Source organism: Caretta caretta, chromosome 4 (assembly GCF_965140235.1).
Source record: "Caretta caretta isolate rCarCar2 chromosome 4, rCarCar1.hap1, whole genome shotgun sequence".
Taxonomy (NCBI): Eukaryota; Metazoa; Chordata; order Testudines; family Cheloniidae; genus Caretta; species Caretta caretta.
Genome location: NC_134209.1, coordinates 68,062,855 through 68,090,263, shown reverse-complemented (window position 1 = coordinate 68,090,263; position 27,409 = coordinate 68,062,855). Strand labels below are relative to the sequence as shown.

Here is a 27,409-nt window from a genome sequence, read left to right as displayed (position 1 = left end):
TTCACAAACCTCATAATCTCTGAAAATAGATCATTTTAGGACTGAGCATTTACAAAGTCTGCAGGTAAACTGGAAGCGTTTTTACTCACCTGAGGTATTTCTTGTAAATTACAATAAGCTCCTGAGGATCCAACTCCTATTTAGGGCATAGGCCTCTGCTCACCATTGACCTTAGTCACAAATCAATTCTCAGAGCCGATTTCCAGTAAGGGGATAAAAATGATTCTCTGAGCAGGACTCCACTGTTCCCCAAAATTCTGGGACACTCCCAGATTGCTCTGCGAGATTAGTGCTGGTCTCTCCTCCATCCCAGCTATGTCCAAAAGAGCCAGATGAGTGGGGGAGTAGGGAGACACTTGGCACCCCCCTCTAGATCAAATTAAATATAAAATGTACTACATGGCAGATAGGTATGGAATAAAACTCATCTATAACTTGCTACGGTTCTACCCAGTGTTACACCTGAGACTCACCTGTTTTATTCAATAGGGGTTACTTGGATGTAACTGATAGCAGAATTTGATCCTATGCATGTAACATTTGAAATATATATTAACTATAGTGCTATCAAATGTTGCAAAGAGTGAAGTTAAAAGCTGTGTATATAGGCATTTATACTGTGCTCATCACTGTGGTATCTCTTCCATTGACATAGCCAGAATTGATTTAAACTTTCATGTGGCCTCTTAAAAATAAAAAAACCTAAATCAAATTCCAGGAAAAAAGATTTGTGCCGCTGAAACAACACCCTCCACATCTGTTAAGACAGAATTAAGACTAAATATCTCTTAAAGATGTAATTACGGATGTATACTGAGACATGAAAACAACAAAAAGTGTATCCATTTCAAATTTTAATTGCTTGAAGGCAAAAAAGGAAGCAATTATCAGAAATTCCAATCCATCCTTGCTTCCAGTGAGATGGATATAGATGAAAGGCGCTTCGTTCTTTACAGGACCTTGTGGCTCACATGCCCATTCGGTGGGTGACCAGAGCACTCGGCCCTAGTGCATATCTAAAAATCACCCTTTTGCAACCAAATGAGTGTAGACCAACTGGAAAGTCAGAGGATCAGCATGAGTTAATTCTGGTGGTGGGGAAGGTTTCCTCAATTTCACCTCTCCCAACCAGCTGCATAAGGAAGAGGAGGGTTCCCCCCACATTGCTATGAACTTTGTCAAGGACCACCTGATGGTGTCTCTTTCTGCCCCTGCCAATCCTGTCAAAGCTCCGCCTGATGGGTGGGCATCATAACTGCTAGATATTTCTATTTGACACTTCGATCGATTGGTCCTTCAGCCCTCGTATAGATTGCACTAATCACAACACGTCTTCCGTTCTTCTCGTATCCTGGCCTTCCTTTTCCATGTGCAGCCATGTCTTTTCACGATAAAATCGTCCCATCTCTTTGGAGGTTAGCCAAGTGGTGGTTTGCAACAACAACAACAATTTCTGTTTAGACTTGTTAATTGTTATTTTTTAATATTTATTTTGTAGTTGTGCCTGGAAACCCTATCAGCAATTGTGACCCTTGTTGCTAGGCCTATACACGTATACAATGAAAAGACAGTTCGTGCCCCAACAAGCTTACAATATAGTGGTCTAAATTAATTGTAGGTGTAACTTTATTGACTTCTGTGTTTAGTCAAAACAGTCAATAAGGGAAACCCAAAAGACATGTTTCTGCCCAGTTCTGATTCTGTCAGAAATGTGAGAATTCCAGCCCGGCCACTGAAAGAAAAGAGCAACAAGTGTATGATTGTCTATTTTTTTTGTGTTAGAGATTTATAGACACTGATCCTGTAAGTGACTCCGCACAGGCAGACGCCAGCATGGGTGTGGCACACCACTGAAGTTGGTGGGTTCCACCCACATAACCACATGCAGGATTGGCGCTATAGATATTTAATCGTTTCATCCATTATTCCTTGGTCTTTTGTATTTAAAGCTTCTGATCTGTTACCACGAAGTAGTTTTTAATAATATAAATTGATGTATGATTTTGACATTACGTCCATCATTTAATTTTACATTTTTTATTGTTGGCATTTTTCTAGTTTTTAAAATGTAAATAGGTTTGTTTATTGTGAATTCAATCTTAATAACAGCTATACGCCAAAGGGCACTCAAGGGGCCCCCTTTATACACCATAGTATTAAGAGTTGCAACAGCAATCATCTAAAACAGCAGCACTGCTTCCCTTCCTCCCCACTACGCTACTCCTCCTCTAACCGCCTCTCAGTGGACCAATATGACTTAACTCCCCCTTCACATATTCCCACCAGATAGCAACTACATTTCACCTAAGTTGCTTTTTTTTTGTTTCATTACTTCAGGAAGCATTGAGCTCTGGCTGCCTTTATAAATGTTTTAAAATAGTACTTAACCCAAGCTGACAAGCAATTATGGTTGTGGCATAGTTAATAAATAAATGTTCCATTTGATTATTTATATCAAAATATTTATAAAGAATAATTTTCCATCAGTAACTGCTCTGCCATAAATCTACTGTATGGGAAAATTCTTCATCTTTTTGTTTTACAGAAGAAATGTGTTAGCAAAATAAATATTATTTAAACTTACATTTATATATTTTCTTTTTTTTAATTTTATGTTAAGTCCTCTTCCTGGGGGATGTGACTGCTTATTTTGGCTGAATCATCAACAACAGGTCTTTCTATCTGTCTATCTATCATGGACATGTACTAAAGTTGTTATATGTGGGGATATTCAGCAATTTGAAACACATAGGTGAAGATGGATGGATGTTAGTCTGAAACTGTATTTACTTTGCTTTTTTAATACAAAATGCTGCCTAGCTGTCATATTCCCTACGTTAGTGCTGAAAAAGGTTACTTTTTAAAACTTAACTTGAACTAATCACTGATGAAGTGTATTATACTCCTACATTATGAATGCAGTAATATAGGAAAAGAGCATAGACAATTGTCAACAACTTAAGTAGTTAGGAAAACACTACAAGTAACAATATACAGAGCCCTGCAGTTCATTCAGGCTCTTTGTTTGTAGATAGATCAATACAATTTAATAAATTAGCCTTTCTTGCTGACTAGTTAATAAACAGCAAGAAAAAAATAAAAATGATCTGGATGGGAACCGAATTTTCTGTTTCGTGGGAAATTCTGCAAGTTCACTTTTTTTTCTCTGCACTAAATGGAATGAAAACATTTTTAAAATATTTCTGGCTAGTCTGGCAAATTTAAAGAAATTTAAAAATTTCCAAGTCAATCAGAACATTACAATAAAATAAAAAATGTTTCATTCTGATTTTGACATTTTTTAAATAGAAATATTTTTATAATCTAAAATAAAAGACATTTGAAAATTAAGTCACCTGTACAAGTGCTTTGTGTCAGGCTATTTTTTAAATGAAATTTTGTCAAGATTGACATGTTTCTGCTAGCTGTCTTGCTTTTGATGAATTGGCATCTTCTAATGGAAAAATTTCCAGCCAGCTTTAAAAATGACTAAGAGTGGAACAACAGATCTGAAGTAACTGTTGCATCTTTTAGGAAAGTCCTGAGACTTATCACAGTCTCTTGAGTAACTAGTAGATGTGTGACAGAAACAACCGCCACTTACGGCAAAGTTAAGGGGAGGAAAAGACAAGTTATTTACTTATGTGAGGTTAGCTTTCAATGTATTTAGAGATGTTTATCTAAAAACAAGAAAATATTGTGAACGTCGTTTAAAGCTTTTTGAAAAATGTCATGGACGATGTTGATACCATATAGCCATTGCAGTCAGGGCTCCCATTTTATTTATTTATTTTGTACACAAGCTGCTAATAGTAGATAGCCATGCAGGTGTTTTTGAAAATTACACCTCATATGGGTGAAATTCACTCTGACATACAGGGCCAGCCTAAGGCCTTCTACACCACTTACGCATAGTCTTGGGGCTGTGTGGAGGGCACTGGATGTAGTGATGTTGCAAAGATGCCAGTGAACTCACTGTGTCCTGCAGAAGGGGGAAGATGGGAGTGGGCTTTCTGTGCCTGTTAGTTAGTGCAGTGGGTGACAGCTGAGGTGCATCATAGAATCATAGAATATCAGGGTTGGAAGGGACCTCAGGAGGTCATCTAGTCTAACCCCCTGCTCAAAAGCAGGATCCATCCCCAATTAAATCATCCCAGCCAAGGCTTTGTCAAGCCTGACCTTAAAAATCTCTAAGGAAGGAGATTCCACCACCTCCCTAGGCAACGCATTCCAGTGTTTCACCACCCTCCTAGTGAAAAAGTTTTTCCTAATATCCAATCTAAACCTCCCCCACTGCAACTTGAGACCATTACTCCTTGTCCTGTCCTCTTCCACCACTGAGAATAGTCTAGAACCATCCTCTCTGGAACTACCTCTCAGGTAGTTGAAAGCAGCTATCAAATCCCCCCTCATTCTTCTCTTCTGCAGACTAAACAATCCCAGTTCCCTCAGCCTCTCCTCATAAGTCATGTGTTCCAGACCCTTAATCATTTTTGTTGCCCTTCACTGGACTCTTTCCAATTTATCCATATCCTTCTTGTAGTGTGGGGCCCAAAACTGGACACAGTACTCCAGATGAGGCCTCACCAATGTCGAATAGAGGGGGACGATCACGTCCCTCGATCTGCTCGCTATGCCCCTACTTATACATCCCAAAATGCCATTGGCCTTCTTGGCAACAAGGGCACACTGCTGACTCATATCCAGCTTCTCATCCACTGTCACCCCTAGGTCCTTTTCCGCAGAAAAGAAGGGATGGCAGGATTCAGGTACAAATGGTGTGCAAAAGTTAAACCAAATTCTGGTCCAACTTGTAAACTGGAGTGGCAGCCATGGAGTTGGGAGAGGTTGGTTACAGTCCACACCAATTCTTTGATGGGAGGATTACCTTTACAATTCTTCCAGCCACCCTACCCCACATTCTTCACTCATGCAGAGGCCAGTTAAGTTAGTGAATTGAATTGTATGCTCTGTGCCTTGAACAGTTGTAATTTCTGCATTATAATTATTCTGTCTGAGGTTCCATATGTTTCAGTTAGGTATAGAGTGTGAATTTTATTGCCTTATGTATTTAACATACTTTTAAAAAAATAATGTTTGTATTGTTGAGCTCTCAACAGAGGGCTTTTCTGTCATCCAGTGCAGTGCTCTAGTAGATGGAGAGAACCTTCTACTGTTGCTTTTAAATTTCCTGTGGATATATTTACAATTATGTTGACACTTTCCTATTGTAAAAGACAAGAAAGCATGTCTACTTTGGAAATTTGATTTGCTTTAATAAAATTAAAGGTTAACTCACAGGAACATCCAATAGTAATGAAATATATAAAGTTGGTAGTTATATTGCTGCCACTAAACTAACATTTTGTATCCTATGAATTATTGCATCAGTCATCTACACGTATGTGGATAAAGCAAATTATGTTACCTCTTTTAATGTTATAACCTAAAGTTTGAAAAGGTTACTCTGTATGTATCACAAATATGTTGTGAAGATCATCAATACACAGCAGTGCATTCAGTGAATAGTGTTGTATCGTAATGTAGTGCCCTTCTAAAACTATAGTTTTCTGAGGCATATTAGAGAAACAAACTCCAGCTCTTTTTATTGTGACTGGTTGTTGTAGCTATATTGCAGCATATAACATTGGATGTTTAATATTTAAACCAGACAAATGGATTTAACCAAGAGTTTATGGGAACAGTACAACTGTAGTTAACATGCACAAGCATCATATAGTCTATTCAGATTTACATTTTTATATTATTTTAAACTCACAAAAGCCATCATGTCTAAAGTTTTGTATCTTGCTATGTACTTTTTATTATATTAATTACTGTGTTTAGCAAGATACAAATTTTTTCTGCCACTACTATTATAAATACTCCTCAGTGTGAAAATTAAAATTTTGTAAATGTTTCATTCAAATATTTTTAAAAATTTAGGTATTGCTGTTTTTGTTGATGATTAAAATCCAGAAATATCACCACATTAATACCCTGCTTTTGACTGATTAAAATATAGCATTGTAGATCATTTCTTTGCAGTCAGACACCCTAATCTCATAGGCCCCAATCCTGCAAAAATCCTGCAAAAGCTTACACTCATGCATAATTTTATACCCTGTGAGCAGTCTTCTTGATTTAAGGCAAATCATATTTCTATAATTTGAAGTCAGTGGGACTGCTCATTGTGTATAAAATTAAGCATGCACGTAAGTCTCTGCAGTTTTGAGAACTATGGCCATTATAAAAACTATTTCAGATTTTTAAAAACTGTTTGTAACATAAATATTTATTTAGGAATTGTAGCTATAATTGTAAGAACAGGGCTTTTTAAAAAGTAGTATATAATGTAGCTACATTGATTTTCTTTACTAAAAACGTCATTGTGTACTATGATTTTTGTATAGTGTCAGTCACCATGGTATCTAGGCCACTCATAAATCATCAATCATGTCAGTAATGCAAAACCTGCTATTGATTTTATTAATATGTACCCATGTAGAAAATTATAATATCTCCAAATATTTGAAATGAGTTTAGAATGATTGTAGTTGATCTCTCCGAGGAGGACTTATGCTGTATTCCTTCTGTTAAGAAAACCTAGTGCTGCTGTGAGATAGGTAGAGTATCATGTTGAGAATTAAAAGCAGTGACTGTGTCTGAGTACCTTTATATATTTGTTATATGCAATCCCCTGTATATTATACATAAATTTACTTTGACACACACACACTGAATGATATGTATTATTTCTTAAAAACAAAAACAAAAAAACCCCGGTTTTATTTGAGTACTGTTTCACTGCAGCCATTAATAAATACTCTTTGTTTCTCGAAAATGGCTGGGCAGAGTAGCGTTTTACTGTATATAACCAAGCATTCTACACTGCCATCTGCTGGCAATGATGTGAAAATGATGTGGGGACTGATCCTCCATAAAATACTACTGCTTAAAATATTAAATATACACACACACTCTTCGGCAAATTTGGTGTGAAACTCATGTGGATTTTATTTGTACTATAATTTGTCTCCTTCTAATAAGAAGGCACAAACTGAATGTAATGTTGTTGTGCAACCTGAAACTGGAGTATGTCAGTAGTGTTTTAAGTGTAATGGTAAGAAAAATGGAATATTTTCTTCTTTTTTACTAGAATGTTAGCAAGTTCAATAATAAAATCTTCTGTACTTGGAATTTAAGCTCAGGAATGTATGTTTCTCAGAAAAGAAAGAGCAACAGGTACATAAAAGTAACTACAAAATAATATATTTAAGCTACAGTAACCACTTAAATTTCTATCTGGCATTTAGAGTCTGTTCCTGCATTCCTAGGTCACCCCAAACTCCCATGGAAGTTTAAGAAACATAGGCTTTGATCATAGGCCTATTGGAGATGCAGGGGTAGACACCTACCCCCCCCCCCCAACACACACACGTCTCCAAAGCACCATTGAAGTCAGTGGGGTTTTGCAGAGGCACAGCCTGCATGTATCTGACCTCCAGAATGAGACCCTAGATTATACTGCTGTAAGGGCACAGGGGTATTGGTGGTAGTTTTAAAATGTCGTGCATGGAGGCCTTACTTCCGTTGGGGCTCTGTTGTTCTAGGCACTATGTAAACACACAGTAAATGACAGCCTCTGCCCCAAATAACTTTAAGTCATAAAAACAAGACATAATAGATGGATGAACCTTGCGATGTTGTATGTCTAGTAACTCCATTCAAACCTATAATATTGTATAAATAATAAATATTATAATTTTGTATTTATATAATGCCAATAAAGCATTAGTGTCTCTACGGCGTCTCTACAGAACTTGCAATCCTAATAGTAGCTGCTTCAGAAATCATTCTCAAATGCAGCAGGTTCATTTTAATTGTGCAGACTAAAAATATTTTAGTTTAAACTAAAAATATGTTCTCCAATATTAAGTACTGCATTTGTAATGTAATTATTTCCAACTGGCTAGTAGAGAAGGAATTTCATGTTTTCTTCTTGAATCAAATTGGTGGTGGTATATTTTGGTACCTACAATGTTCTAGACACTATACAAACACAAACAAAGGCATTATCTTTTTCTTGAATGGAAAAATTTAGAGAAAATTGGCTAAGCTGGATGCTATGTTGGCAGCATCCAGCTTCAGGCATCAATAAACTATATACATGAAATTCTCCAGAAGGATCAGGATGTTTAGTGCTCCATGATGTAATGCAGGCCTTCAGGTTCCAGGCAAAACAATGCTATATTTACAACTTGTAACTAATAATAGATGGTGGTAAAAGGAATTGTATTCATATGGTAAATGAATTTAACCTTAATGTGCACCATATGCATGGTGTTGGGATGATGTACTAATATATCACATTTATTTAAATTGTTTGATTACTGAGAAAAATGACTATACTATTCAATTCTAAGACTGTACCACACAGATAGAGTAGAGTAAAACAGAAGAAGTAATGATTTATGGTCTAGAATTGATACTTTGAGTATCTTCAAAACCAGACTTTACTGCTGTAAAAAAATGTTTGGTAAGTACCATACTTTAGGCTCAGCTAGGAAACATTTCAAAGAGTTTCTGGAATTAATTTCCGTAACATAGGAATTGCAGGATGTAAATTCACTATGGTACACACTAGAACACTTTATATAGTCGGAATTATATATATTAAGAGCCCCACTTAGCTGGAAGACTAAATTTGTTGAAAAATACTGTTTGCTTTTTAAAAGAAGAAACAAAACTCTTTCTTTTTAAGGCTGATCATTCATTGGCTGGTTGTTTTTTTTAAAAATGCTACAACGTTCCAAGTCATTGCAATATGAAAGGTCTCAAAACGTGTATCTAATACTATATTTAAAACAAGCTGTTTTAAAATTAATTACCTATTTAAAAATAAGATCATATTGCTACAGTATATGCTCTAATTATTTAATACTGTTGTTGGGCAGTATATTTTAAAAGGTTTTAAATGATTAAGAAGTTTTCTTAATTGGAACAAAATTTTACAAGATTTTTTTGTAGAATATATTCTAATAAGCAGAAAATAGTAAAAACAGCAGAAACTGATAGATTTAAAGTGAGCTAAACCATTGTATGAAATCGTTCATCTGAGATTTTTTTTTGATTAAGAGAGAAACTCAAACATATTTGTTTTGTGATGGAATTGATCTTTAGATATAACACAAAGAATACTGCTAAAAATAGACATATGTTAGCACCTTGTCTTACAATTGCTATAATTTTTATTGAAATAGTTGCTTTATAATGTTCTTAATAATTTTCCTTTTTGGATGGATACTTTAATTAACTGGGTACAGAGCATATGTTAAAATGTTATGTACAGTGGAGACACTGGATAGTCATACCACTGATGTCTGCAAGGGACTTGAGAGGAGTTCATATTCAGTGGGAGGAGTAAGAGACTTCCCAGGACTTTCAACTGACAAACTATGAATGAGGGGGAAGAGGTTCCAGAAGAGTTCACATTGCACATAGGATGGGAATTGTGAGGCATGGGAGTCCAGACTTTGTGCATGTAAAGTCTGAATTGTAATATTCCATTAATACAGGTTGTAATATTTGTTTTGCTCTTTATATTGTCCCATTTTAGAGATACAAGAAACCATATCCTGAAGCGAGAGTGTGTCTATAAACACAAGAAAAGCATTCAAATTCATGTTTCTAATTAACTACTCTGAAGGGAGATGAACAAAAAAATGTTACATTCTAATAGCATCTGCTTACTCAGTACTCCGTGTCAGTCAAATGTTTGCACGGGGTAACTAAGGGATGGATTGAAATAAACTCTCTTGGTCTCCTCAGCGGTAATAAGCTTATTAGTAATCTTGAGCCACATGATAAAGTAAATATACGTTTAGCACTTTACTAGCCAGGGTTGGAAATGTTACTCACATCAGTTGCATTTCAATTTCTGGATTTTGTTTCAGGTTTCAAATGTGAGTTTACTCAAATAAATTCTTTCCTTTGGGCAAACTATAGTCTTTAAGTAACATGTGCAAAGACAAAACTAGCTTCCAGATTTAAGGTTGTGCATTTTGTGAGATTATAAAAAGTTTGAACAGATGACATGCAACAGTAGAAGGAAAAAAGATTGGAGTTGGGAGGAAAAACTCCTGTCTCTCTAAAGTGGAGAATAACATAAAGGCAGAGTTCTTATGTACCTTGTAACTAAAATATAGTATAAAAATTGTGTGTTTAAAAAGAAATCAGCTTTCAGACTAAAATTGCAGTGATACTTTCATAACATATGTATATCTCATCATTCAGTAAGATTTGTTGTACGTGAAAGAGCTAGTCTCATTTGTGTAGCAGCGAAATTTTGTTATTGGCAGCCACTCTGCAGAATTCCATAAATGTAGTATTTATAGAGATATTTAACAGGAATCAGTTTGAGGCAAATAAACTCTGAAATGCGTTGTAAAACTAACGTGGAAGTCTAATGGCATAGCGGAGCCCTTGAGATTGTTTTGTTGTTTTGCTTATTTACGTTCGGATGGCATATGGCTTGTGCTCATAGTTCCCAGATTTCATAATTAGGGTTTTACAGTTATGTAACCTTATTTTAAAGATTTTATTATTTTTGTCAGTTTTTATTAGAAACAGTAATTTTAAAAATTGTGAAATTTGTGGAAAGTGTTTAGTTTTGGCTATCCTTGTGGGAAAGCACTCAGTTATTTTAGCAAGCAGTAAGTAAAAAGATAGTTCAGTTAATTGATGTTTTATTTAATTAGAATTTTATATTAAGACATAAAATTGCATAATTAATTTGCACTTAAAAAGGTGCCCTACAGCCTTTACAATCATGGAATCATAACTTGAGAATTACTGTTCATATATCAGTGACTTATCATAATTAACTGCCTTCTCAGCATAGAGTATGAAAGGAGCCATAGTCAAAATATTTACATTTTAATATGTTGCATAATGTTATCTCATCAAGTGCTAGTTTTAGGAAAGGGCATGTCACATTTTAATGTGGGATATGTTTTTGTTTCTAGGTTGAGTACAGGTTAGATGGAAATGTTCAGAGTTTGCTGTATTTGTCAGTTCTTTCAGTCAGTCGTTGTAACATAGCAAGCAATTAAACAAGGAATTCGCTTCTGGATTTAAGATGTCATGATTCTGTTTTGTTTAACACCACCAAGGCTGGAAAACTAGGAGGAAATCCCAGAAACACTAAACAGTTATTCTTTAGCTGTAAGGAGTGACTTCTTCTGGATGTTGTAAAACTGGAAGAAAGTTTTGACTTTGTTATAATTCCACTATTCCTTTTAAAATGTAGTTTCCAAGCATCCAGCACTTTTTCAGTAAAATATTGCACACGTGATATCATGTGGTGTTATTTTATCTTCTGAAGTTTGAGTTTTATGATTTAAAGTGTACTTTGGTCACTTAAGCAAGTGTGATATTTTCTATGGGAAAACAACTTTGCAGCAATTATTTATTGTAACGCAAGAGAGTTCTCTGACATCATTTGAATAGTTACTGTAAAGGTAAAATATCCTACCTATTTCTGGAAAAAGAGTTTTATATATATTATGATTTTAATAAGTTGTGGCTACATTTATTACAATGTGAATGTGCCACTAATATTCTACACCATTCAAATTTAAGTAGTACTCCAACAGTGGTATTGGTTAAGATTATTATTATATACTGTGCTGAGAAAAGCACATCTGTAAGACTGCTGTGTCTTGGTTATTAGTGCCAGGATTTGGGCTATCTTTAATCTCATTTGACTTGTTCATCTTCCTTAAGGATCTCCATAAAGATGCCTGAGTATTCTTTTCACCCGTTAGTTAGGGTTTGCCTCAGTGGTCGTAAACCTGCTTAAAGGACAAAGACTCTTTTTTCCTTTGAAGTCATTTCCACAGCTTTTCAAAGGGGTCTAGAAGCTGGTTCCCCTAAAACAATTTAGAAAAGTTTGAAGAGGTGCCCCTTAAACCAGTGACAAAATAAAATTTTCTCTGCATTATTGAAAACCATGATAATCTTCTGAAGCAGTAACAGTTTAAAAGCTTTTAAAGAAATCTGTTCTGCTCTACAATCAGCTTTTAAGTGACCCCATTATTTGGTAAATCAGTGTCTTAAAAACCTCTAAATATTTAACATTTTTATCAAAAGAGCCAGCCTGACTTTTCACAAGATTCTTGTTTTTCAATAGTGAGAGAAATAGCCTAACTGGAGGTTTCTTTGTAAATTTACTTTTCTGATTGTTGTTCTCTTTTTTTTATTGATGCAAAATTATTTAATGCTAAAGCTATTTGGTAAACAGTTGGATGAATGGATTTGTGAGACACTGCTTATAAGCTAAGTAACACAGGTTTATATTCTAATTTATATAATAATATAATATTACTAAATGAAAAACAACATAAGTATTATAGATAGATAGAATTTTTACTATGTATTATGATAAACCTGTATCATCAGTCCATGTTGTGTTGTAGGAGAAGCCTAACTCCTAGATACTATTGGGGTAGGTATTGTGGAAATGCATAACATTTAATCCACAGAGACAACAATAACACTACTACCACAAGCATTTAAAGTAAACATCTTGTGCCACTTGGGTTTTTGCTTCTATCCTCTAATAACTGCATTTAAAACAGTTCCTTAAATGTCCTTTTAAACTCAAACAACATAATCCCATTAACCCCGAATCGGTGCTGCTCATTTCAAACTCTCATGATTTCAATTTTAAAACTATTGTTTTATGAAAATATTTCATATATTAATTAGTTTAATTTTTTGATGATCTGTGGAGTTTTGTGTTAAATGCAAGTTCCAAAGACAGTGTTAAATAATAACTATTACTGACTATTTAATGTTGCTAATGTGTGCATCTCAATTAAAAAATACTCCAAACCAGAAACTGTGCAAAACTGCCTTACATTTCATTTGGGGACAATAGGACAGAGCATGGGTCTACAAAATAGAATTTGATACTGGGTAATGAGGCTGTTACAGTAGATTCCAGTGTTACCATTAAAGTTTATAGAACTTTTTTCTATCCATTTGTGCAAAGTCATGGATTGTCTTCATTGTTTCATTCACTTTTAAAAGTGCTTGTTCCGTGTTTAGGTGAGGAAAGTTCAATATAGCCATATTTCTGTAAAATCAGTCAGCTGAGAAGTACCTACTGATCATAAGTCTATTCCTTATGCTTTTAATTTTTTTTCTGAACTGTCTGCCATGCTTCCTGATTTTGAGTGTGTTTTGCCAAACTCCATATGAAACAAAAGCTGTAGCATTTCATGGTTATATATTTGGGGATTAGGGATCACTTACTGAGCTGCTCCAAAGTATTTATATATATGAATGATATTTTCCTGATTTATTAAGAAAAAATACTGTTTACTTCGCAACATTTGTATGTTACAATAATATGAATTATGTATTGTAGCAGTAATTGCAGAATAAATCGTATTTTGAAAGGTCATAATCCCTGGTTTGATACGGGATCATAGATTATGACCTTTTTAAAAAGACCATTTGAACATGACAGCTATGTGGACATTCTCAGAATTGTTGCAAATGATCAGAGTTAAAGTGCACACTGGTAAGAGTAAGAAAAGTCTTTTTAACTTTACTTTCACATGTCCAGTCCTGCATAGAGAAAACTCATTGTGCCTGTGAAAACATTCTCTGTTTGCAGGGTCTGTTCTAACAATCTGAGTGTTTTATTAGAAATTATGCAGACACTACTTTGGAGAGTGCAGTATAAATGAATAGACACATTAATTAGATTGTGCTTATTAATATTTGGTTTTTAAAAAATTTCGACTTCAAAACTTTTTGAATCATGCTATCTAAACGTGCTGCTTTATCCTTGCTGGAATCACTTGACACTATTACTTCTTTCTGTGTCTTTGCAAATCCATGTACTATTTTTTAAAATTAAAATAACATTTGATTTTCACCACCATCTTTCTCTATAGCCCTGGCATTCCACAGGAGAAAAAAAAGTCATCATTTAATTTAAATTAAAAATATTTCCTGCTACAAAAAGCTTATTTGTAGTTCTCTTTTATTAAGCTAAGTGTGATAACCTCATCAAAAACATATTACTTAAAACTTTAATGATTTTAACTCTTCATAAAAGGCTTCCAACTGAAATAATTAGACAGTAATTGCAAAAATAACATTGTGCTTTCCATGGACTACTAGCATTCTGGGAAAGTGAGCTAGTGAAAATCCATGAGATGAGGTCTGAAGTATTTTTAAAGAAGTTTATGATAACACATGCATACACTTTCTGTGTCTGATCTTTGAGAATAAAGTTAATTACCCATATTTGTCGTGACAAAAGGTTTAAGTCTGACCAGTTCAACAGTTCATAACAATATGTCTGCTTACAATTTTCCTCTATTGACAACATTCCTAAGTGTTTGATTTGGTCTCTAAAGACAGATTCTGGAAAAAATAATTGCTTTGGACAAAGCACCAACTGGCTTTGAGGAACTCAGTTAAGCCTCATAGTTGTGGTTTCAATACTGGAAACAGGTTACAGTGAAATCAGTAGGTGGACTCCTTCCTTCAACTTGGACATCATAAATGTTTTCCCTTGTTACTTATCGTAGTGACATCTACACTTATTTACAGAATATTTATTGACATGAACTTTGTCCACTGAGAGGGAGTAGAATCCTTTATGTTCAAACTAGCTCTTGTCTATATACAGTTGAGTTATGTGTCTCTTCATTAGTAAATGGCCAGGCTGAATTTCTGAAAGGCAGTGCTACTAGTGTACTGTTGCTCAGCAGTATGGAAGAAGTCAATCTCAAGTGTAACACAAAAAGTATAGTCCATATCATGAGTATCTGTTTTCGAAAGTGTAAACTCCAATGGCAAAAAAAATAAATATGTGAATTACTGTAAACACTGCTTTTAGAGATGAATTGTAACTGAAGATTCCTTTTTTCTTGTTTCCTTGAAGGTGATTTTGCCACTCCCCGAGCCATCTTGACAGGACATGACTATGAGATCGTTTGTGCTACAGTTTGTGCTGAACTTGGTCTGGTAATAAGTGGTGCTAAAGGTAGAAGGTTTTCTGTTATCTTTTTAAAACTGTATTTTGGTCATAAAGTTATTGTCCTAGTTTAAAGGTGAATACAGTCTACGATGATGGAGATCATATTAATTATGTATGATTCATATAAAAAAACCCTTGTTTTAATTGGCACAGGTTTTCCTTTTAAGTCAATTTTAAAAACATCTTTTGACCATAACACATTAAAATTGAAGCCGATTCACGTGTATCTATAGAAGTACAGCACAGACATCTTCCCCACGCGGGTCTTCCAGTTACTTTGTTTTTGTTTATTCAGAAGTTATGAGACAATACAGAGCGAACTATCCTTTATGTGTTCCTGGCTCTCTGCTGAGACTATCAAGAATGTAATGTAATTATGTGCTTTGTTTTTGTTATGGATAACTCCTCAGGGGGAAAAGCAGTGATTTTTGTTGTAGTTATTTAAAGATATATTTGCATTCCCAACTAAAATTTGCAGTGGTTAGGTTCAGCTTCTCTGAGCTCATCTATAAGGTCCCTACTTTAAATCTTTCTTAAAGACCCATTTCTGCTGGGCTGCTTACAATGAATTGTGTTCACTTGTACATAAATTGCCTGTAGTTGTCCCCCTTCCCTACCTTTGTCTATTGATCTGTCCTCCTTGGAACAGAGACCTTCCTTCTTCAGTGTTTCAAAAGTTGCTATCATAGGCTGCATTTTCCAAGTTTGGCACTCAAAACTGCACACACTTTGTATGCTCGTAACTTACATAAGGGAATACCTGATGTATACCTGCATACTAATTAAGTTTTTGTCCATGTTCATTACCAATGAAGAATGTAGCTAGTCATATATGGGTACACATCTGATTTGTGAATGCATATCAGGAATTTGCACACCTAAGTTAGGTGCTGCAATTGTGAGGATGCAAATAAGTGCATCTTACCGTGAAAATCTAGCCTTCAGATTCAGTACAGACTTATTTTGTTGCATTCAGCAGAAAAATTTGGTAACTATCAAGCTTTCAGGGAAGCTCCTAAAGAGACTAAGGTTATGGCTACACTAGAGAGCTTACAGGGGCGCGGCTGCATTGGTGCAGCCGCGCCCCTGTAAACTCTCTAGTGGAGCTGCTCTAAGATGACAGGAGAGAGCTCTCCCATCTACTTAATTAATCCACCCCCAGTGTTAGTGGGAGAAGCTCTCCAACCTACATAACACTGTCCAGCGCTTAGGTTATAATGACATAAGTGGTAGTGTGGACGTTGCCTTAAAGTAGGTGATTGCTTTAGTTACCCTAGTGCAACTCTAGACTTTTAGGAGATGAGACTACCAATGTGAAGAACTTTAGTATTACAAGAATGTACCTTAAATTTTCCATTTATAACACATTTTGAGTTAATTCAATAAAAGCCATTACTCATTGTTCTTTAATGTCTTTGGATGGATTTGATATGAAAATAACAAGTGCTTTTAATTCTGTTTCATCAGAAGGACCATGTCTCATACATTCTATGAATGGAGACCTATTGAGGACATTAGAAGGTCCTGAAAACTGCTTGAGACCAAAACTTATCCAGGCTTCAAGAGAGGGCCACTGTATCATATACTATGAAAATGGCCTTTTCTGTGTATTCAGTGTGAATGGGAAACTTCAAGCCACTATGGAAACAGATGACAAAATAAGGGTGAGTGTGCAGAAATATATTCTAAGGTTGTGTATGTCAGTATTTAAAATAAACTTAGGAGAATTCTGAGATTTTGGAATTGCTCAGGGTTTCTTTCCATGCAAACGGTGAATGAAACCTGTGCAATTTCACTAATGACTGCTACATTTAGAAGAGCTCCAAGAAATATGTAGTTGAGGGATCAGACATTGCTCATGGAATCATGTTTAACAGTGGCGCTGCTTAGGTAGCCAGCAATATATTGTGGGTTTTTTCCCCTCGGAATAAAAGGACATACAAATAATACCTGGTGTGCACGCACAGGAGAATTCAGGATGTTACATTTTTGTCAGCCTCTAAAGAGTCAAGATGACCAGTCACTCCAGCAGTGGGAGGACTACGGTGTGTCATTAGCACTGTCCATATTCCTGCATCTCATTTGAGATATTATGCGAAGGCTTTTTGCTAATATGCAAAATCACACATTCAAAAATTTTCATAAAATGTGATATGGAACAGAACAAAACTTGGCAGCTGTGGTAGAACTAAGCCGAAACAAGAAAAGGGAAGAATATTTTTAATTTAACTACTTAAAAAGAGAGAAAAAATTAAATAGAAATTTAAAAGATGAAGCAGAAGAACACTGCTGCTTTAGTTAAATCCAAAATAGAGTAGGTTTTTTGTATTTAAAAGAAAAATGGGAGTGGAGGAAATGCTTAATAAAATAACTGTATGGACTTATTTTAATGTCAATATAAATATTCTCCTGCCATTCTAAAATCCCAACACAACAGCATTATGCTAATACATGAGAACCAGAAAGTGGTTCTCATCTCCCTCCCTAAAATACTCTTCTTCCAAAAAGCCTAAAACCTTGCCACAGCCACTGAAGAACTGTAAACAAAAGAGCTGAAATAAAATAAAAATTAAAGATAACCCCACCACTAAACAAAACTTGAAGAGCTAACAATACAGGTGTTAATTTGCACTGCTCAGTCACGCAACCCATCCTACTCTGTTGTCTAATTAGATTACAAACTCGTTAAAGAAGGAAGAGCCCTGTCTTCTTTCTTGTTTGTAGAGCAGTTGGCAGCACTATAAGAAATGAAATTGACCACAATATAACTGACCATTGTAGTTTCATTTTCCAAACTGAATGCAATGGAAAAAAGTAACAACCTAAATGGTGAAGAGTTGATTACCACAATCTGTACATAATAAAATAATAACAATTCTGAAGTGTTGTTAATGCAGGCAAGGATATTTTGGCACTGTCTCTTTTCCTTCTTGTGCAATATTTAAGATATCCTTCCTGAGTTGTTCTTACCCTCACACACCTGTCCTTCAGTCTTTCAAGAATTCTTTACCTGTGTTTTTCATCCAACTGTGAGCAGTGTTAAATTTGCATCCTTTGTCCTCACCTGACTCCCACAGATACATAATTTTGTTAAAACTTGTGTTGCAAAAGAGAGCAAAATGAAGGAAACTAGCTTCCAAACAGGTAGAAAATATTGAAATATATTTTAAAAGAATGTTACTAGCCTTAACTCTTTCCATGACAGGAACTAGCATTTTATGATTTCATATGCAGCTGAGACAAAATGTTTTAATGTTAACACTGGAGCTTCAGTTATGCCTTTCTCCTTCTTTTAGAAGTTGACATCAAACTCTTGTGTAAATTAAATTCTCTTAATCCACTATCCTAATTTTCTTGAAATTTTGGATATATAGGTTGTTGAGTATGCAATTTAAAATAGCTGTATTATTTGGTGTGTTTTCCATAGCCAGTTCTGCAGTGGATTAGTAGTCACAAAATGCTGAATTACACACATTTATTACTTAATACACTGTAAATGCAGATTTGTTTGAGGTAGGAGATATGTCATGAGAATTTGCATGACCCTGTCCCAGGCCTTTTTTCCAAATTGATATAGATTCTTGCTTCATTTTTAGTCTTTCTTCTCTTAGCTCAAGTTTCACCTTTTGCTATCCTTGCATGCGTGCTCGTAAGTTTCCCACCCTAGCCTCTGCCCCAATACTTCATTTAAAGCAAGTACACATCAGAGTGTTTTCTTTTGCTTTTCTTTTTACAATAATAAAGTTGATAATATGTCACTTTCAGTTGTGATTATATTGTCAGCTATGCTAGTAAATCTGTAAAATATCTAGAAATCCCTTGCTGGGTAAAACAATTTCTGTGGTGTTTCAGTCAGTACCCACGGCTTGGAGAATATTGCTTGAGGCAGCGAATGTTCCGCTCTCTGTAGGCCAGTAGTACACACTGTTGTTTTTCCCCCAGCAGTCCCACGAGGATTTTAGGTTTAAATAATCCACAACCTTCTTCCCAGGGCTTCTGCACTTTATCATACTAGAAGGCAAGTGGCAACTGTGTGATTAAAGTAGGGGCATTTAAAATGAGTAGGACCTGCCTACAGGCTGTGCAGACTGACGATATCACTATTTCTTGCCAAGAGAAGATGGAGGAATAGTGGGTCAGAAATGCAGTTGCTTATGTAAAGTAAAATTCTGATGTGTTTTCACATGTCATTTTGGGCTTAGACTGCAAGATATAGTTGACGAAAATAACAGTTTACAGTTACATTCCGAACAACGTTCTACAACTACCAGAAAAATTTGACTGTCTGGGGAAACTCAGGGTATAATCAACACTTTCCACCTGTGTTTGTTTTAAATACTGCTTCATGCAGCTTAGGCTAACAGCATATCCCAGCACATCTACCATGTAATGTTTAGTTGTCTTAATGAATAATTTAAATCTAAGTGGGCAGCCAGTTCAGAGAAGTAAAGTTATTTTATCCTAAACAAAGACAGTGCACTAATTCACCCAAAGGAACCAATTTATTTTCCTTTCCTGAGTCCTGAGATGGGGAAGTGCCCAACAGCCTCTTGCTGCCGTAAGCCAGTGCTGTCATGGTGACAGCTCTACTTTTTAAGAAGCACTGCCTTTCAAGAATCTGAGAGGTTAAAGGGTTTGGACAAACTTCTGAGACTTTTCAAGGAAATACAAGTCAGAAATGAAGCTTTTAGAACATTGCTTGAATTGAGTGCTATGGGGCTTCGTTTGCATGTCTGAATCTTATGTTGTGGGAAAGATTAGATGGCAGAACTGTTTGAGCTTATACTTATTAGAATCCTGGATAACTTTCACTGGGAGAAAAACTGAACAGTAAAATTGATTCATGCCTTCCCCATAATAGTTGGAGTACTTGAGAGTAAATGCATCCTTTAGTTTGTTAACTCCTATGGGCCATGTCATTAAACTGAAATTTTGACAGGGTGACCTTTGTCATATATATATCAACTATTTGTCTTCTTGAAAAGCAGGTGACTTAGGAAAGTGGCATAGATATTGGCAAAACCTCAAAGACTGTTCTTTATTTAATCAAGAGATCACAGAAATCATTGAAATTTGCAGGTAGTGGAAGAGTTAAAGATTAATGGCTTTAATTTGCCTTGTAATATAGCATTTCTCCAGTAAAAAGCCTCAAGTATAAAACACAAGTGAACCATGACCATAAGGTTAATGGATTTTCATCAGCTGAATTTTATAAGTGTAACAAATAATTATTTGTCATGCCTTCATTGCAATTTCAGAATACCCTCAGGAGATTGCCATTTGTGGAATGAAAAAAATTGATATTGATTTTACTTCTAATGAATAATCTTTTTAATAATTTTATTTGGTTTGCTAGAGCTCATGATGAGCTATCTTGGTATATGCAATTTTCTCTTCTACAGATTTTATTATCTTACCTCATTCTTCTCTCTGTCCCTAGCTTATTGCCTTGTTGCACCCTGGTTATATTGTGTGTAATTTAGATTCTAAGCTCCTTGGGGCAGCAAACATGCCTTCTTCCTGGTTTGGGAGGTGCGTCACACATCTTTGTGTTCAGAGGGAAATAAGAAATGACAAAAATAATAATTGATGGTTGGAACATTTATACCATTCAGAACAAGTTTCAATTCAGAATGTTTGAGCATTTAATTATGCCATATTTATATATGGCTTGGAAATGATTTACCGTGCCCACTACCTTTTTTAAGCATTGGGTACATTTGTCACAATCCTAGTTCAAAATACAGTAGCCTGGAATGGGTTGATCACCATTTCCTTCATAGCTTGTAAATACAAAATGTTATTGATTATCTTTAATTAAAAAAAAAAAAGCATTAGTCCTGAAACTATTTTGTTAAATAAAATGTTAAACAAAAGGGTTTGTCCCATAATAACAAGATGTCATCATAATAAACACTCAAAACTAAGGTTATGAAAAGTTAGTTATTTGATAAGAACCCTAATTCAGTGCTGCTGCACTTCCTGTAATTTGTAGAGTATTTTTAGCATCATCATAACATCATCATAACATAGCATCATTTGTGTAATAAGGCACAAAAATGGAAAATATATGGTTAACTAATTATTACCATGAAGACCATAATATTTTAGTTTCTACACTGTCAGTGTTCAACATAACCACTTTAATATTGCATTAATGGTGTATTTAGTATTTTAATTTTAATTCCTCCTGTTTTTGTGAGCAGGTGCTGCATATGTTAAAAATTCTGCAAATTATGAGCACCGCAGAAACATAGATTATAGTGTACAATACTTGTGATTGCCACAAGATCTTAAAGGGACCATAGCATAAAGCTTTCTGTGTAATAGTTTTTGAAAACTTTCATGTGTGTGAAGACCTCACCCATAGTTTTCTGTGTTGAAAACTGTGGATGAAATCTTTAAGTGCAAAAGAAACTATTTTGGTTTTCAAAACTGTTTATGAAGAAAATGTTTTAAGATATTGTGATGGGATTGTAGAACTAAACAATAAAGTTGTATTATGGATGGTTGCTGTAGCTATATTGGTCCCAGGATATTAGAGACACAAGATGGGTGAGGTAATATCTTTTATTGGACCAACTTCTGTTGGTGAAAGAGATAAGCTCTCGAGATTACACAGACTTGAAGGAGAGCTCTGTGTAAGCTGGAAAGCTTGTCTCTTTCACCAACAGAAGTTTTTCAAATAAAAGATATTGCCTCACCCACCTTGAGTTTCTAATATTATGCATACACATTTTAAAATAGTTAGGACTTCATTATTATAAGCAGAGCTTCCCTGTAAGAAAGGTTGCCTAATATTTTTCATTATAAGACTGTGTTTTCATTTACTTATAACTTTTGCCTCACTTTAACCCTTTGGCTGGCATTTCCAATGCTGGGTGTCAGCTTCAGGCTGATTTTTTTTTTTTTAAAGTTGCATTTAAAATGATTCAGCTGTCTCAAAAAACAGGTTTTGGGGGAAATGTATTGTTTTGACCACGTTAAATTCTTACAGCTGTTTTGTTGAAAAACTTTAGTATCTCTATGCTTTCGATCAGAAACTCTAAATTTGGCAAAGATGTCATTCTAGTATCAGGGATGTGCTTTTTGTTGTCTTTGTGAAAATCTCCCCAAATTTGGTGAATTTTGGAAGACTCTGAAAAATCTCAGGTCATACATGTATGATGGAGACTTCTTAGGCTTGTCAGAGCTTGGCAGCTCAGTTTTGCAGGAGCTTGTTGGAGAACAGTAGGAGCCAGGAAACAGAGAGGAAGAGGGGAAGAAGCCAGGAGGTGTGGGGATGAAGGGAGGAGATAGGTGAAGGGAGGGAAGTAGGAGCCAGGGTGGGGGGGATGGATAGTAGATGGGGGTGAAGGTTGAGGCATGAGTCAGAGTGATGGGGAGGAGTGAATAGGAGCAGAGGGGGATGGGAGCCCCAATGGAGAATTGGACAGAAGGGTTTATAAGTACTGGAATATACTACCTTTCAGAAACTGGAATAGAAGCCAGGGTTTCAGCCAGGAAGCTGTGAGGAAAATAACTGTGGAACTCATTAGAAAAGTGTTTCTCATATCCTTCTGGCTGGGCCCAATAGAAGATAACAGCCTGCTATTGGAGGAGGAGGAGAAGCAGCAGCTTAACTAGAATGCAGAGGGGTGAGAGCAGGGAGGGAATTACACAAGCCGGGGGAAAGCGGAGGGGAAGGTGCAGCAGTTAGTGGTAAAGATCTGTGCTTTAGGTCCAAAGGTCCCAAATTTGCTGATGGTCTACCAGTGTGGGGGTCACTATGGAGCCACGTGATACAATCACTGTTTTTTTCATTTTGCTTCTTAAAAAAGGTAGGAAATTATAATAACCCATCTTTCCCCCTATATTAAAGAACATTAAGGCTGCCAAGTCAACACTCAAGTTTAGGAAATGCCACAATTAAAGTTGCCCGTGCACAAACAGCCTTCATTCTGTAAATTCCTAGTGTTTAAATGCTTCATTTTGCAACTTAAATGTTCTGTAGTTTAATGTAGTTTTTATATGTAATATCAATACTCTGTTATGTAAATATGAGTTTGGGATGGCCTATTTCTCACAAGTAGTGAAAGTATGAGTAAATTCCCCAGTTCATCCCAAATGGGGGTCAGCCTTTAGAGCACACTATCATTTATTCTGTGTCTGACACATTAGCTAAACATACCTTTTTAGAAGTATTAAAAGAGTATTAAAAATTTTCTTTTCATTCATACTGTTTTTTGTATCACTCCACCTATAAGGCCAGGCAACTTAGTTCTATGTGTCCAACTGTGCAGGGCTCAGGGGGAAAGAAAAACAAAAGCCGATAAACAGACCTCCAAATATGGCCTATATAAAAAAAATGAGGGCAACTATCTGAGGTTAAAGCTGTTTGGGTGAATATGAGGTGCAAGTACTGCAGCCTCCTGTGTTTGATTAGAAAATCAAATCTCCTGAGTTGCCCTCATACTTGATTTTTGGTGTGTGGAATAGTTGATAGATGAAATAAACTTAGGCCACTTGACCATCATTTCTATTGTAATTCTTGTAAAGAAACCGGTATATTCTGTAGATTTCAATGTTTACCCTACATTTAAGTTGTAATTGACTTCTTTGCTTCTCAAAAGTTATATCTACTGATACGAAGTGTCTTCAGAGATAAAGCTGCGATGGTGCAGATGGGGTGTTCTGGAGGTGAGAGGGGGAATAAAAGCAATGCAAGTTGTTTTAACAGAAATATTAATGTAATATCCCTTTAGGCAATCCAGCTGAGCCGTGATGGACAGTATCTCCTTACAGGCGGAGACAATGGGGTCATCATAGTATGGCAAGTGTGTGACCTCAAGCAACTTTTTGCTTACCCCGGCTGTGACGCTGGAATCCGTTCCATGGCCCTGTCATATGACCAAAGGTGAGATTACAGTTGGGGGTCAGAAGTATTTCATAGAATGTACTATTATAAAGAAACTACAAAAGGAACGTCATTATGGGAAAACCATTTGTTTTCCTTTCAATATTGTATTTACTTTGATCACAGGTGCCAGTGATAATATGGAGAATTCTGTGCACTGTTTTAGTACTGAAAGGTTATGGTTTAGGTCTGATAATCTTTTTCAGAGTTGCAGCTCTTGGTGGGTAAATTAACACTCATTCCGGGAAATCTGACTCTGACGAACTTTTAATATGTACTGTTTTTTCTTTCCTCAGAGGAAAAAAATATTCCTAACTATAGGTCTTCAAAGCCATTAACAAAAAGAAAGTAGACACTCACTCAGATTCCCATCAATCTTTTACATTTTGTTTTCTCTTACAAAGGATAAAACAGTAAACATATTTACTACTGCCTATATTACACCTACCAACTCCACTATGGTTAAAGGTCTTTATTCATTTTTGGCACATAGCTCTCTCCGGTTTATAACTTGGGTGTTTATAGTTGTATCCAGCTTGTCTTTAGCTCACAGACTACTACCTAGACTTTTGTTTATCCCTGATAACATTACAAAAGCATCTAAGTCACTAAATCTTATCAAAAGTCATTTCGGATCCTAGGCACTTTTAAAATGGGACTCTGCCCTGACTACACCTAAAACACAGGTTGACCTAGGTACATTGCGACAGGCTATGAAAAATTTCACACCCTGTGTAACATAGTTAGGTTGACCCAGCCTCCACTGTAGATGAAGGTAGGTTGATGGAAGCATTCTTTCATTGATCTAGCTACCATTTCTCAAGGGGCTGGATTTACTACAGTAACAGGAAAAACCCCTTCTGTCTCTGTGTCAATAGTACAGCAGTGTAGCTATAACACGTGTAGTGTAGACATACCCTCAGGCCCTAAGTCACTTGGTCACCTTTGACTATTTTGACTCCTATATATAATTGTATTTGTCATTAATAATCTTTGGAGCAGGAACTCTCTCCTACTATGTGCCTAACACAGTAGGGCCAGATCCTGGCTCAGCCCTCTAGGTGCTACCCTAATAATAATAATAAATAAATTATTAACAATAAGGGGCCAAATTCTCTGCTGATGTAAATGCTGATGTAAATGCCTCTACTCCATTATTGTCAATAGAGTTTTACACATTTTCACCAGCAGAGAATTAGAAAATTTGTGCTCATCCAACACTCAGCCAAATTAGGGCAAAATATCTTCGGCTTGTCTGGGATGTTGGAGATTAAAGAAAGAGACGACTGTTAAACTGAGCGTTCATGAAATGAGGCAGGTCCTCTTAGTCTCCCACTGGGACAAACAAAATTTTTCTAAACAAATGAGCATCCAAGTGGGGAATAAAGAAATTAGACTAAGTGTTTTTAGCTGTTACACAAAATTGGACTGAAATCTCAAGCGTGCCAAAGACAGACAGAGGCCGGCCATATCCTGTAGCTAGTCAACCATTCACTAGGAACCTCACAAACCAAAGGTAAAGCTCAATTTTAAATCTTGATTAAACAGGAAGTAGAGTCTTTTATACTAATGGTAATCATTAAAAATGAAATATGAAATCCTTCAATGCCTTTAAGAATCAGACAGCTTATAGAATTGCCTAAATATGGATGCAAGAGCGAAAATTTAGGCATCCTCTTCGTGTTTTTAGATAGATAGATAGATTCCTGTCATATGTTCATTATGTCGATCTTAACACAATCCACATTTCAAAATGTTACATCGAATACTCTTTAAAACAAAAACAGTGACGACTATGGATTTTAATCAAGATTTTAACCCACTACTTACCAATTTGAAACCCTGCCCATCTCAACTTCTGCAAACCTTCAGTCTCCTTGAATCATGTCCTCTTCATCCTTGTACATTTTCTCATAAGCAATCACCCTGGAAAATGGCAGCTTTCTAGATATTAAAATGACTGGTACTGTCATTTTTCGCTGGAGCCAAATTCTACCTTTGAGGCCCTACTCGCATGGCTTTCTGATGTACCTGTTGGATCACTTCGGTATATGATGAAATAGTGTGTTAATAACTATAATTAGAGCTGATCACAATTTTTAACAACAGTCTTTCATCAAAAATGCAGTTTAATCACAATTGAAACGTAGGATGGACGTGTTGATTTTGATGAAGATTTTAAACAGGAAAAGGTTGAAATATGTCATTTCTTTAGTGTCATTGTGATTCATTTTGTTTTGACTTTTATATTATAATCAAATTTAGTTTTAGTATTATATATTTGATTTAATATTATGTATACATTTATAGTATATTTAATATAATGTAAACATCTAAATGAAATTAATTGAAACACCACTATCAAAATGTTTTGACACAGACAAAATGTTTTGACTGTCTCAAATTAGAAATTTTGGCTTTTCATAACAAATCAGAACAATTTTTTTCCTACAAAATGTAAGAATTTCTCATTGAACAGAGAGTCTGGTTTCCAACCAGCTCTAAGAGTAATGTCACAAAATGAGACAATAAACATGACTGTCATAACAACTCCTGATACATTACAAGCCAAGATGTCACTTCAGCAGCCATGATTGCTCTCAAATCTCAAGTGGGATCATAGCTGTTCAAATAGAGCTAAAATGTCTCCACCAGTCAGCTCCCTCATAGTAAAGATGTGGAAATACAGAATATCTCTGTGGTGGATGGCATGAATAATACTCCTACTTAGTGCTAAATACCAAATACCAGCACTCTGGTTGTTTACATGCCCATGAAATGAAGCTGCACATATGTATAAACAATAGAGATGTTGCAATTCTGTATGCACATCTTGTTCTTTGATGAAGATCCTGTGCTAAATCCCTCTTGAACTCGGGAAGGAAGAATTGAAATCTGCACATCCGGGATCCCCTCCATTTTGCTATTTCATTAGCACTCTCACCAGCAGAGTTAAAGCCATTATGAAAACAAAATCAGAAGTGGTCTGTGTGTGGTGACCCTGGTTTTATACAAGGTTAATTGTTCTTGTTATCTAAGTCTTGAGCCCCATTTGGTGCCCGGATGTGCCAGGACAATTTCTTTGAGCTTGATCCCCTCTGATCCATAATTCCATGTGTTAGACCAGTAGCAAAACAACTTGCCCTACAATTTCAAATGTGCCCACTAATCTGAGTCCCTCAATTATTAGGGTCCCAAAATTAGAGCCTATGGGACTTGATTTTCACTGGTGCTAAGCACCTGCAGCTCCAGTTGTCTCCTGCTGGAGTTGAGTGTTAAGCACCTTTGGAAATGAGACCATAAGTGTTAGAATTGTACACCCCTACATTAAAAATTTAGACCTTAATTATTCTTTTCCCCCATATTACTTCAATCTGGAAAGGAAGGTAAGTAATACATTCTTCAAAATGGTATTAGTCACTCTTTCCCTGAAGTCTGATTCAGTTCAG

The 27,409-nt window shown here is 35.8% G+C and overlaps 1 protein-coding gene across 8 annotated transcripts in view; it reads left to right on the top strand.

The window, feature by feature from the left end:
* The window catches only part of LRBA (LPS responsive beige-like anchor protein), a 558,473-nt gene that overhangs the window by 527,862 nt on the left and 3,202 nt on the right, over window positions 1–27,409 (top strand). For all 8 annotated transcript variants that reach the window (XM_048847356.2, XM_048847351.2, XM_048847357.2 and 5 more), the window contains 3 exons: window positions 14,969–15,070; window positions 16,532–16,728; window positions 23,809–23,960. In XM_048847356.2, the coding sequence (XP_048703313.2) occupies window positions 14,969–15,070; window positions 16,532–16,728; window positions 23,809–23,960 (451 nt within the window). The remainder of the gene's footprint in view (window positions 1–14,968; window positions 15,071–16,531; window positions 16,729–23,808; window positions 23,961–27,409) is intronic.